Source organism: Anarrhichthys ocellatus, unplaced genomic scaffold (genome assembly GCF_004355925.1).
Source record: "Anarrhichthys ocellatus isolate YVR2014 unplaced genomic scaffold, GSC_Weel_1.0 scaffold91, whole genome shotgun sequence".
NCBI lineage: Eukaryota > Metazoa > Chordata > Actinopteri > Perciformes > Anarhichadidae > Anarrhichthys > Anarrhichthys ocellatus.
This window is the reverse complement of record NW_022280121.1, coordinates 180,265-194,099: the sequence shown is the minus strand read 5'-3', so window position 1 is coordinate 194,099 and position 13,835 is coordinate 180,265. Positions and strand designations below refer to the sequence as shown.

The window sequence follows — 13,835 nt, the reverse complement described above, 5'->3', positions numbered from 1 at the left end:
GAGAGAGAGAGAAGCACAGCCATGATTACCTGATCACATCTGCCACTTCTGGAAAGGTATGTTCCTGTTAAGCAACCATTTTCAGCATGTCCTACATTTTATGGCCCTGTTAAATGCTGTGTGTTTGAGATAATAATCATAGAGACATCTATCATTGTTCAACTTGTAAAACAAGTGGACAGGTAGCCCCAACCGCCATGGGTTGTTGCAACAAATCATGTAAAAGTTTGAGTGAGGCGTGCGACTCTTGACTGCCGTTTTGTGACGGGTGGGGATCACAAACAGAAAGGAAAGTTGACAATCAGGACAGGAAGCTGCCAGAAAGAGGGCACAACTATAACGTTAATTACATTATTCCATTACACATGTCTGCTGGACGTCAAAGAGTGACAGTACAGTGGACATTTTTGTCAGTGGCGAGTGGGTGTCAACAGTGTAACTAGAAGGCATGGGTATGTGACTCTCCTTGATTGTAAAATATTAATTTTGGATGTAGTCTAAACGTCGTTTATTGAGTTTGTGGGCGAGGAGGCTTTTGTTGGTCAGCCAGAGGAGGATACACACAGTCACAACTCTGAACCTTGTAGCTCGACATCATTGTTTTTGTTCGGCTTTGTGACGTACGGATGAGTTATTTGATTCATATATCAACATAAATACAGTGCGTCTTGATGAATGAAGTGTGTGTGTGTGTGTGTGTGTGTGTGTGTGTGTGTGTGTGTGTGTGTGTGTGAGAGAGAGAGACACAGAGATGTTTATGCCAGTGCAATGTGCACTCACACGGCTTCATCCAAGCAGCTCGATGACGGATGCTCTCGGCGGGGTGTGTGAGGACGGAATGACGGAGGGGGACGCCTGTCTCTGGGTTCATGACTGATGCAGCCGAGTGGAAAGTCCCTTTTTGGTCTCTGATTCCTTCGGTCACTGCCAAAGCCAGCCTCACCCCAACCCGAGTCCTTCCTCTTTGAGTTGTGACCAGACCAGCTGCTACAACTCTCTCTCTCTCTGGAAGGAAGTGGATTTCATTCAGTCAGACTCAGGAAGCTGGTCACGGGTGGACCGGGCTGGTATTCCTCCTCTACTTCCTCTTTTTGAATGAAGGAAAAAGAGAAAACAAAAGACAGGGAAATTAACTTTCTCCCTCTGTTGTCCCCCCCCCCGCCCCCGCCCTTCCTCCCACTCTACTCTCGCTCCCATCTCTGTCCCTATGTAACCCTCTCTGTGGGAATAGACTTGTTTGTTCAGTTGCCCCTCATTGACTAAATATGTCAATGAGCAAATGGACTCAGACCTTTGCCCGGTTCCCTGTTCCACCACGCTGGCTCGCAGACCTGCATTAAATGTCACGAGTCACAGTTTTGGACTGCACGTCCTGCATTTATGCCGAGTCATTTCTTTGATACTTTCACATAAACGGCAGCAAAGGAAGTGGCTGCTGGAGCCGATGGGTGTCAGCGGTATGTTTGCGGGTTCAGGTCTCTCTTGATCATGTTTATCTGCTGTCGCTCTCTGCGATGCGGAGAGCGAGAGGCCGCTGTCCCCGTCAGTATTTAGTTTTGTCAGGGGGAGAATCAGCTGTCAGTTACAGCAGTGCATTTCGTATACGTCAACAAGCGTCTACGTCACCTGTCACTTACCTTTTTAATTGACTTGCCGAAGCAGCCCCTGCTCTTGTCACTCACTTTTCCTCACCCTCCTTGTCGAGTGTGAACATGTGTGTGATGTCACATTTGACAACCCCCCCGGCCCAGCACCCCAAATAAACAAACCCAGCGTACACGATAAGTGCTCTCACACCTCTACTTCCTCTTTCTCTCTCTCTCTCTTGTTCTCTCTCTCTCGCACCACCACCTTCTTGCCTTCCTGTTCCGGATTTGTTTCTCTTTCTTTCTCCGTCCTTTTCTCTCTTTTTTTTTTTTGGTTTTGTACAAAGACTTGCTTTCCAACATGAATTTGAGTAAGTGGATGTCGTGGAGAAAGCGTGACTTTTTCAGGAGGAAAGGAAAGCCTGAAAGTAGTCCTGATCTAGGTAAGTGGATGAGCACATCTGTATCACTGCCCATCTGTGGAGGACTTTAACAACGAATTCAAAGAAGCATGACAGGAAACTTAGCTGTTTATCCACTTCACTCGTCTGATCACTTGACAAAGGGTTCAGGCGCTCTGTTAAACCACACTGAATGTCCCAGTGATGCTCTGAACATGCCAGCAGCAGTTCACTGTGTTTCATACCCACAGACAGCACTTAAGTCCAAATGTAACATCACCTGTCACTGACTTTTGTTTTGTCTCGGATGCTTTATGCAAAAATAATTAGAGTGTGTGTGTGTGTGTGTGTGTGTGTGTGTGTGTGTGTGTGTGTTCACCTCTCAATCTCCAGATATTTGTAGTTTCTTAATGATGTGCTGACCTGTATCTTTAGCATCTCTGTGTTTGCTGCATGCAGCTGGTCAACAACTGGCATCAGGTTTTGTTTTGAGATGAAATTTACAGATTTCTCACTTTCATCGTGAAGAAAAAAGACGTGTACTGAACTAGAATGTTTTAGATGCTAAAAGGTGTGTGAAAGTGAAATAATAAGGTGAATGTTTCTGTCGTTATGGTCCTTTTTCTCTTTTTCTCTTTTTCTCACACTGCATCACATTAGTATTTGAAATAGTTTGACCCTCTTTTGCATCTGAAAAGGCTTTTCTATTATTTATTTTTTTTGTCAAAGTGCAGGCATTTTCTGTATCATTGGAACTTTTCACTTCAGCTACACATTGTTGAGTTCATCGCTCTTAAAATCACTGCAGTTATTTTATGACCCAATACCTTAGATTACTCTCACTCAGGCTCCTGTGTGTTGTGCTTGCTTGTGACAGCTGCGTCGTGTACGAGGGTTAAAAGTCTTAATGTAAAGACAAGCGTCGTAGAATATACAGTATATGGAGGATTGGATCTGAGGAATGTGGGCAAACTTTGAGTTTGGAGGATTTCCAGCAGATGCAGATCCGAAAGTTAAAGCCTCTGCCCCGCCACATATTTGGGCAGCGATCTCCGGGCGATACCTTGTTTGTCTCCTTTTCCCATCTCGTCACGGCTCGTGCACTCTGCCCTTTTGCACGCAGGGATGATGCCGAACAGTGTTTCTGTGTTCACCTGTGTTCCCTCCTTGTCCCACGATGCATTGTAACTCCCCACGCTAGGCCTGCCCTGTCGTGTTCTGCTCTGCCCCCAATCTGTTTCCCTTTCATTGGCAGTGTCCCCCCCCCCCCCCCCCCCCCCTCTCTCTCTCTCTCTTTTTGCTGCATTCTTCTGATCTTTTCATCCCTCGCTGGTCAAGGAGTGACAGAGGCAGGAGAGAGAGAGGAGAGTTTTGTGCTGATACACTTGGATTATCTCTTCTTTGGTTCAGCTTTGCGGGGGCTTATGGTAAATGATGGCAGAGTATGGGCTCAAACTCAGAGGTAGGAACTTTTGACAGGTGTGTGACACATGGCCTGGTGGCAGCTGGGTGTGTTTACAGGTGGTGCAGTTTTGTGTGGTAGACAAATGCTGTATAGATTTAGATTCAAGTGTATTGTCATATATGTACTATTATATGTACAGTAAAGATGCCACAGTTTACCACAGTTGTTACTTTATAAGTATGTTCTTAAAGATGCTCATCTAATGGAAGACATTCTTGTTAGACACTACATCTTCACCACTCTTTGCTTTATTCTCATTCACTTTACCATCTTCAAGTTGTATCTCTGACTTGGCTTACAGTCAGTCAACCTGCTGTGACTTCACTAGATTCCAGTACTTCCTCACTTCACCATTCATGCTCGGCCAGCTCGCCACAGAGATGTTTTTCAGGCTGCTAAGTGGGGATATGGGTTAATCTTTCTGGACGTTCTGAAGTGTTTTCCTTACAAATTCCCAGATCTTAGCGGGGGAAGAGTGTCAACAAGGCTGTGTGCCGCCGCCGCCACCGCCTGGGACAAGCTTAGACAAGTGACCACTGGAGGAAGGAGGGAGGAATGCACGGTGGAAATGATAGGAATTCTATGCATTCCTCGCAACGTACACAGTCAACATAAAACACGTCCCATCCAACTGTTAACTGGTTTCGGTTTTATGTGAACATACATATATGAGGAAAAGTTGAAATTTGTCAGAGAGATTCTAAGTTCAGTGATGGACAATGGTTGGCCTGAAAGGTTGTGATTGTTGTAGGACTGTTTGTGTCCTGTGTAAAGCTTATTTTATGTGAGGCGCGCGCCAGAAAATGACACAATCAGGGCTCCGCAAGTGGTCGCGGCGCTTGGTCACCTCACTGATAAAAACACTTTATTTGTCTCGGGGTGATACAAAGAAGGCCAATTTGTTTTTCGATGCTTCAGTAACAGGAGGTGTTAAACCTTAGTTTCTTTCTCTTGCATGTAATACTTCACATATTTCTTTACAGGGCTTGTACAAATGCAAAGCCGTAGTCTATAAATATGAGATATGAGTTTACGGATAACCTTGGTTTATGGCGTTTTTGCAGTTTGATTCCCCACAGTTCATTTTGTTTGTACGCCCTCTGGCGTTTCGGTGAATAATGCAGCGCATAGAGAATAAACGCCTCCGTTCATGCTCGGAGCTCGCGGAGGCCAAGCGCGAGTATAAACAGAGCTTCAGGAATCAGTGCCCTCCACTAGGCTGCGGGTGGTGCTGGACTGAAAGACAAGACAGTTAAAAGATGAGCCTCCTTCTAGACTCTCATCAATGTGAAGTTCATCCTGGAAAACCTTTTTTTAATGAATGCAGCGTCTGCTTGAGAGTCGTTTTATAGCCACGACATAAGCCTTCCTTAATGTTTCATCTCCAATGACTCCGGTAAAGTGTGTACTGAAACAGTTTATTTTTGGTGTAGTGGCTTTTAACACTGTGACAACTTTCAAACAAACACTCCAGTTGATTTTCCTGCTTATTAAACCTTCAGTTACTTCACCTGATACTGGGGCTAAATGTATGGCATCTCAGTTATTCATTCAGTGGCCACACATGCATTTTAGGCTATAACGAATCAATTGTTGAGAAAAGTTTTAGCTTTATCTAAGTATAACTTAACAAGTCTACCTCAGCTAAAGGTAATCGCTGCTCACTGGTGCAGCTAAACTTTGTAAATAACTCTATTTATCTAATCTCTGAGTTCTCGTGTTGACCGTGTGATGCTGCCGTGGAAACCCTGAGGGTTTGTTTGATTTTCACCTCGGTGCCCCCCCCCCACTTCGTGGTCACAGGCTTTCTCCACCTGTGAGAGGGGGGGGATACACTAATAGACCGGAGCTGTATATTCTACGTGTCTGCTCTGTGTTCCCAGCTGGCTGCTCTGAAGAACATGTGTGTTTCTTGCCTGCTTATGTCCTCTTTTGAGGTTTGCTTGCGGTTAATTTTTCTCAAACTTCTCAGTCAAAGTGTACTTCTTTAATGTTGGTCAACACTGGGTCAAGGGAAGTGGGCGCAGCCAAGCAATTTTGACAGATCATGGAATATCTCCGAAAAATATTCGGAGGGGGGGGGGGGTTGTTTGCAGAACGTATTGCTCATTTTGACATAAACAGAGAGCTCTGCAAACAGGCTGTGCACATAAGTATGAGAATTAGTATTTTAATAGAAGGGGAACCCGAGACACAAGGTGCAAGAAAACAGTTAGTCTGCTGTGGTGTGAGCGTGAAAGTGTGTACACAACAACATATTGAGAGCATGCGTGTGCTCAGTGGACCGTGAGAGGACACCAGTGGGATTACTCTTCCTGATGTAATCACTACTTCCTGTTTGGCTGTTGAGGAAGAGAAACATTTGTTTCCCAGCACATTGACTGTACGTGACTCCGCTTACACTAATGCGTGTGTGTGTGAGTGTGTTTGGCTCAGTCATGTGAAATATGACAACTGATTATTTGACAGGGGTTGACTGCGTGTTCTGCAAATAAATGGGCCTGTGACTCTTGCTCCTCTGTGCTAGGGTTAGGGTTAGTTCAATGGGCTGATAGGATATCTTTATCATATGACCAAGTGACCCAAAACGATTGGTTTCCAGTGCAAGCATTACTCAACTGTTGCCAGTTGTTTTGAATAGGACCAGGCAAAAACTTAGCTTTTTCATATTAGGACCTCAAATTCAGTGATGGTTCTATTTCCTCAGTAATAATTAACATTACTAGAAGGAATCCACCATTTGGTCCAATGCTTCTATTAATGCCTTTTTTTTTTTTTTTTTTGTGGTTTAAATATACACCAAGCCAAGATGATATGTTGACAGGCTTCAATTAGCAACAGCAGTGGGTTTAAATTATAAGTTAAACAGGAATTTGTGTGAAATCTGTGAACTAGACACGGCACAATACTCTAAATAGCAAAGTGTTACAAAGAGACGAGAGTAACACAACTTGTACATATAGTTGAGTTGTTTTTGTAACTTAACTTATCAGCATCCCTTTGGCATACCAGCTCATTAGAAGGGGGTGATTTTGTATAAACAAACCTCATCTAGTGTAGTTTTAAAATGAGTGTTGACTCTCTCTCTAATCATTGGTATTCTATGGCCTCAGCATAACTAATTAGACTTTACTTACAGGCACTAGACACTGTATTCACTTTGTATGTGTAATGTAAATGCTCATATCAATACATATGTAATGGTGTGTTATTGATGTTTATACAGACTCTGCTCGGTGAGGGTATTTTTCTCTCTCTTGCTCTCACACACACACACTCACACACACCATCTTGAACACACTTGCGCGCACACAGCCCCGTCGCTGCTTTGATCCGTCCACCAGTAACACATTCCTGTGCTGTGGTGAGTAGGAGCAGCAGACAGATTGAGGTGGAGCACGGCATGAATCGAGTGTATTGTCCTGTCGAGGTGGTAAGGAGGAGACCCGAGCCCACGGGGACCCTCTCCTCACGGGCCCCAGAGGCCCTCCACAGGCTGCTGATAAGACCGACAGGACAGGAGGCCTCCGCATTTTATAAAAGGAAAATGTATATTGTGTTGAAAGCATGCTTGTCCTGTACCTGTCCTGCTCCTCGTGAGTTGTTTTCTCAACGTTCTTGCCAGCATTTCTCTCTCTCGCCCTCTGGCTGCCTCTCTTTATCTTTTTGTCTCTCTCTCTCCTTGTTTTCTCTCTTTGTTGTTTTGTCTTTCATTCTTCTTCCCTCCGTGTCTGTCGGGACATGTTGAGCCATTCCACCGGTCCGTTATCCGCTGTGATTGATTGCCCACAGTTATTGGGCCCTCTGTTATGTCACCTACCCTTTTGTCAATCACACTATCGTTTCATTTTTTCAAAGACCCCATGACCGCCTTTGTCTCCTGTATCCTTTTCTCTGCATCACCTTCTTTGATTCATCACCTCCTTCAGCCATCGCCTCTTTGTCTTCCTCACCTCTTGAGAAAGAATCCTTTAGGTTTTTATTGTTGCTGCCTGAGATTTATGTGGAAAAATAGGTCAACATACTCTCAGGAGGGCCTTTTTTACAGTGTTACGGTTCAAAGCCCTTTTAAAGACAATGGCACAGAGAAGAGGACGCAGTGCAAGTGTATACGAGTAACTAGTCTCTCCTGCTTTAGTTCCCACCTAGAAACCTCACCCGTCCACTAGTCTCCTTCCACAGAAACACCCCTCCACCTTCTTCTTCTCTGCCCCAATCAGCTTCTCTGGTCTTCATGGAATTTTAGAATTCAAATTCAGCCAAAAGTTTAAAGTATCCCTAAAGAATGGAATTTCATAATAAAATGGAAGATGTAGAAACTCTGTCTTGTCTTCTTCCCCAAAATCAAAAAATTCCCTCAAAGGGCTTAACTATCTGTATAGCAGACAACGCCTTCTATACGTTGACCCGTCATAGTTCCAAAAAAAATCCTGTCTCTAGTCGAGTCTTGTCTCTTCCACCACCATTTATCTCCTCCTCTCATCTCTTCACCTCTCTCACCCCTACCTCTGGCCTCTGTTTGCAGTACATTCTTGTTTTTATGCCCCTTCTCACCCAGCCAGCGGCTGTGCGAGCCCACACACACACACCCACACACCCACACACACACCCCCCCCAAACAAAGAAGCTGACGACTGTTGGGGCTGGTGATCATAACCTCCGACCTTTTGTTCAGTTCATGGTACTTTACACAGCGGCTAGTTGAATGACAGTGGCAGTTTAATGCTCACACACACACACACACACACACACACACACACACACACACACACAGTCTTTTGCACCTCCATCCGGGACTGTATTGTCCTGTAAATTATTTTATTTTCGACTCCCTCAGGTGTGCAATTCTGAGGGAGAATGACAACTTAATGAACAGATTATTTGGGAGGTTAGAGTACAGGAGGTTCACACGCGAAAGTAAGAAACTAAACACAACCTAAACTTGCAGAACATGGCAGGCCGACGTACACATTTATCTGAGGTGCAGGTTCTCTGACAGGATAACAGATAACACTCGTTCCCTCAGGTGTACAAGTCTATCGTTGATGCTGTTCTGTGTTCGACTGGAAGTTCATACAGCTGCTATACTTTGCTGAGGAATGTCATATTTGTCTGCAGTGATTTGATGTTCTCGTCTGGAGTTTAATAATCCACCACCATACATCCTGGGATTGTTGATTACTGAGTATTGATACTGATCTCACAGATATGATCATTCCTAGTCCAAATTGAAGACTTGCAATTGCTTATTTTGTCTGTAAAGTAAAAAAAAAAAAATAAATGAAAGATTCAGTTTCCTAAATGATGGGTTTGCTGAAAAGAATGAAATCCTCACACCTGAGCAGCTGTAATCACGACATGTTTTGAGTCATTACCTTACAAATTAGTCTGCGGTTCAAAAATGCCTTTGTTTAATTTAGTGTTTAATGATTAATCATCATTAATCATTTCCTGGGCACATGGAAATGGATTTTTCCACTTCATTTCATTTATCACTGATCTACTGTACACAACACCTGCAGAGGCTATGATTGTAAAACATTCATCTCAACATGTCATTTTGTCCTATTTCCTCTGATATGTCACAAGCTAAAATATATTGTAAAGATATAAATAAAGTTTTAATAATGAAATGGATTGTTTTACTCCTTATTCTTTTAAATGTGGGACAAAGTGGTAAAAATAATTTTCTAAGTCAAGTCCAAGGCGTTGTATGGAGCTAACTCTGATCCATTACAGTAGCCAGCCGACACACAATAAGGCCTTATTGGAGAGAATGGAGCAGGAGCAGCAGGGAGGGAGTCGAGCGGGAAGAGACTGTGAAATATTTGTCCATTTGGATTCGGAGACCAGGGGAACATTATAAATGGGCAAGGACTTGTGCACAGATGCAGATAGGTTTCCTCTACTGACACACACCTTTCTGACATTTTCTACAAATGATCCAGCGCCCCTCTTGCCTGCATTGTGTTGCTGTAGTTTTCTGGTGTTCCAGCCGCATCGATCATGAGGCTTTTAAGCCGTGACGCCTCCAGCCTCAGTAACCATTTACCAGCATGTCAGCGTGGGAGTGAATTAAGGCAGTGGGTTCCTGAAATAAACGAGTGAAAATGGACTTTGAGTGTTAACAATGTTCTGTGCTGTGGTCATAAGACTGGCTGTACCTTCCGTCGATGTGGACATTTTTTATTAACCACTTGTCTATCAACCAGCTTTCTAACAACCCCTCTTCTCTGTCCTCCACAGATGAGCATGATTCAGTACAGAAGAAAACATTCACCAAATGGATAAATGCACAGCTCTCCAAGGTAACGTGAAAGACTTTAACTGCACTACTTAAAAACAGATTAGAAAATGCAAATGTATTCAGAAAGAAGGCCATTAAGCTGAGTTATTGCTTTTAAAAGAGCTTCATCTGCCTGATATTAAAATAAAAAACTTTATAGAGGGACTGAAACGGTGGGACTATATCAAGGTTATTGCAGCAGGTTAGCTTTGCTGCTAGCAGGGTAGTCGGGTAGTAAACTGTTGAAATGTGAACCTTGCATTGTGTAAATGTTGTTGCTACTGTTCTATGATTTACTTTAATATTTCTCATTTGAATGTGGTAAAATGAAGCACAAATGTTCAGACCAATGAACTAAACATTTAGTTTTACTGCAAGTCTTAGTCCATTACTCTACCCAGCAACAGCTTCCTTCAGAGCGCTAATGGCGTTACGTGTGTGTGGCCCTGTTTTTCTATCTCATCATTCTCATAAGCACACCATTCACAGTTGTGTTAAATATGCTTAATAGATTTTATAAACTCTCCAGACCTGCCAAAATGGTCTTTGAAGCTCTAAAATGCTGTCATGCCGTGGTTACTCTCGTCTCTTTGTAATGCAATTTAATTTCCTATAAATTCTTCACAATAAAAGTCCCACGCTTCTACATTCCCTCCTGACTTACCTGTTAATAATATCTTGTTGCTCATGTTTCATGTTTATGACCTTCATTGGGTGGATGAACTACCCATTTTTAATGTTATGCCTCTGGGAATTTAAGTCCACTTTTGCCCCTCTCAATGCCAATCTGACAGTCATTTTAAATATCCTCCTTGAGTGGATTACATAGTTGATTCAAAGGGAAAATTCTCATCCTTGATGCCGACACATTGTAGACACAACCTTTACCAGTTCTGCTGTTTTCTCCTGTCAGACGGGGAAGCCGGCCATCAATGATATGTTCTCTGACCTGAGGGATGGGAGGAAGCTGCTGGACCTGCTGGAGAGTCTCACTGGCACTGTACTGGTGAGTTTGTGTACATTAAGGTTTGCATTGGTTTATCAATACTTTTTCAAAGGTTTTTGGGGGCATGGGCAGGGTTGTAACTGCTGCATCCACTCAAGTTAGTACAAGCAAAAGCTTCATCTTGACCTTAAATCGAATGCAAACATTAGAGCTACACAGCAGATGTAGTTTGGATGCTTGATAGAAACATTAAGAGCAGATATTTTGGTATATTGTAGTATTGTCTGCTTGTATGTTATTTTCAGTTTTTCCTCCACAAAGATTTTGCTCAACAGAAGATTAGCGGGTTAAATTAATACTTTCCCCTAACAAACACAAACACTATCTTCATTTTTCTCTATGGATGTATGTCTTCAGTGACCAACCAGGCGCTCATGAGCACACATTTTTGCTTTTTTTTTTTTTTTTATCAGTGTCACCTCGGTGTTACCCCTTCAACAGCATATCTGCTTTCTAGCACCTGCAGCCACACTTAAGTGCCAACTGTCTCCATGCCGTACATGCAGGCACATACATGTGCACACGCTATCTCTCTGGTACCACAATGCTAATTCTATAATGGGGTGCTAATGAGTGATCGAGTTATGCGGAGACTTAAAAAGGATTTTCAGCTGGCAGCTATTCACCCTGCCATTCTTTCCATACGTTGGCCTGTGGACACTGCTGATAGGGTAATGGCTGTGATTAACGTATGGAGAGAAGCACTCCGCTGAGTGATGGCATTCCTTTTCCTCGCTGTAGCAATGCCTCACATTTTTTCACGAGTGTGAATAAATAAATGAATAAATGTGTCATAGGCTCAATTTTCGAGGAACTGCTTTATGTATCTCTGATGATTTAACGACCGGCCAAAGATTCCTGCGGGCTAATGATAACACTGAAACATGCTGTCACCTGATCAGCGTGTGTTTCCTGTTCCTCAGACCAAAGAGAGAGGCTCAACCAGAGTGCACGCTCTCAACAACGTCAACAAAGTTCTTCAAGTCCTGCATCAAAATAATGTAAGTATCTGTTGTGTTCTGCTGGTTAGTTTGTGCTCTCAGCTGCTGTTGACGGATGATTTAAGCCAAACCACGTACAAGTGGTTCTTAACCAGGTCAACGAGTCTGCAGGGTTTTATTTTAGCACAGCACAGCCACAAATAAGGAACTATAGTGAACTGTAAACTTACATGCTGCTGTGTTGTTGAAGTGAAAATCCACAAATGCTTTAGCTATGGTACAGTTGACATTGTCTCACACTATCATATATGTGTACATTTCCATCCTGTATGAATGTGTCATTTTGTCTACACTGAGTTTTGTATTTTTCTTTCTGCATCGCCCCTTTGCTCCCTCATCCCTCCTACTCTCTGTGTACAATAGTATAATGAACCGTATGTGTGGCGCAGAACGAAAGAGTGACGGAGAGAGAAGGGACAGTGTGGCAGGATGGAGCTCATTGGGACGAGAGAAGGGTCAGAGGTCGGCTCTGCCATAGACAGAGAGGTCACTTTTTAGTTTAACCAGACACTTGACCTCATGTTCCACTCTGTGCCTTGATCCTCTCCAAAATATCTCTATATATAATTAGTCCACACATGGCCTCTCCTCGTAGGATTTGTGTCTGACAAGGCTGCAGACACACTTCATAGGAAGGGTGTAATTAGGGTTGTATAATCCACTGTGTGGGGGAAATGCATGGTTCAGAAGTGTTCAGCTGTACCGGTGTGGACACTCATTAAGATTCAAAGCAATAGTACATGTGCTCCACTTGATGAAGACATTCAGATGTTACTTTGTGTTTTACTGTAAGGGTTTGTGCTGTAACCAGCTTAATTTTGAAAAGATTTTATGATTACAGCAAACAAAAGATTTTCTCTGAGAAGATTTCATATTGTGTGCAACTGGGTTGGCTTTTCAACTAATCTGCTCAAAAAACAGCAATCTTTTCTACTTTACCACCAGGACCCAGCTATGTGCCATTGCTTGTATTATTAGTTATGTATTTTCAATGAGTGTGTCATTTCTCTCAGGTCGATCTGGTAAACATAGGAGGGACAGATATTGTGGATGGGAACCGCAAGCTGACTTTGGGCCTCATCTGGAGTATTATCCTCCACTGGCAGGTGAGCACACGTGTAGACACACACGGGCTGTTCCCTTCTTTCCACCCACATCCTGCACGTACACACACACACACACACACACACACACACACACACACACACACACACAAAGGCTCAATTATGTTTGCGCTGACGGTACACTCCCAATTCACTAATGATCCAGAGGGATTAAGAATACAGATGATGGAAAATCAGCATTGATGTGCACATGTGTGTGTAAGCATGTAAATATGCTTATCATTCACTGTGATCTTCTCAAACCATTACTTATAAATTTTGGAAGTCTATGCCGGTCGCATGATGCTCTCATCATGGTCCCCTGGTTAGTAAGGTGATCATTAGAATAATCATCACTTTCCATGGCAACAAAAAACAAAACATACGCAAGTTTTCGCTCCTGTTTCTTCACCCATATTAATATGTGTTTTTCCATGTTTGTGCAGGTGAAAGATATCATGAAGGATATCATGTCCAACCTGCAGCAGACCAACAGTGAGAAGATCCTGCTGAGTTGGGTACGTCAGTGCACCCGCTCTTACCCAGAAGTCAATGTGCTGAACTTCACCACCAGCTGGGCTGACGGCCTGGCTCTCAACGGCATCCTTCATCACTTCAGGTGAGGAGAGATCATAGATTCTGGGCGTTGCTGGTGCGCAAAACGGGGTCAGAACACTTTTCTGCAGTGTTCTGATGAAACAGACAATATCCTCCGTCTTCATTCATGTCTTTGTTTTTCCGTACCTTTCTTGCGTGCCACGGTTTGACATTTGTTGCTGTTGGAAGAATCTTCCGCTTTGAGTTGTCTTTGCATATTTGACATATACCCTTTGACTCTGAATGTAAATCATCTGGAACCCGGACAAAGAGCTTCAAATATCTTCAAGAAACCAATTCCTGGAATTTCAGAATGGCCGATATGTAGAAAGCGCTCTCTCTCTGTGTGTGTGTGTGTGTGTGTGTGTGTGTGTGTGTGTGTGTGTGTGT

The 13,835-nt window shown here is 43.3% G+C and overlaps 1 protein-coding gene across 2 annotated transcripts in view; it reads left to right on the top strand.

The window, feature by feature from the left end:
* Nucleotides 1–13,835, top strand: part of LOC116398807 (utrophin-like) — a 97,906-nt gene that overhangs the window by 7,104 nt on the left and 76,967 nt on the right. Inside the window, exons 1-6 of one of the 2 annotated variants that reach the window (XM_031875455.1) lie at nt 1,784–2,029; nt 9,699–9,760; nt 10,652–10,744; nt 11,668–11,745; nt 12,759–12,851; nt 13,295–13,467. In XM_031875455.1, coding sequence (XP_031731315.1) covers nt 1,948–2,029; nt 9,699–9,760; nt 10,652–10,744; nt 11,668–11,745; nt 12,759–12,851; nt 13,295–13,467 — 581 coding nt within the window. In that variant the 5' untranslated portion in view covers nt 1,784–1,947. Of the gene's footprint in view, nt 1–1,783; nt 2,030–9,698; nt 9,761–10,651; nt 10,745–11,667; nt 11,746–12,758; nt 12,852–13,294; nt 13,468–13,835 lie in introns of those variants that run through there. The other variant, XM_031875456.1, reaches the window with a different exon arrangement.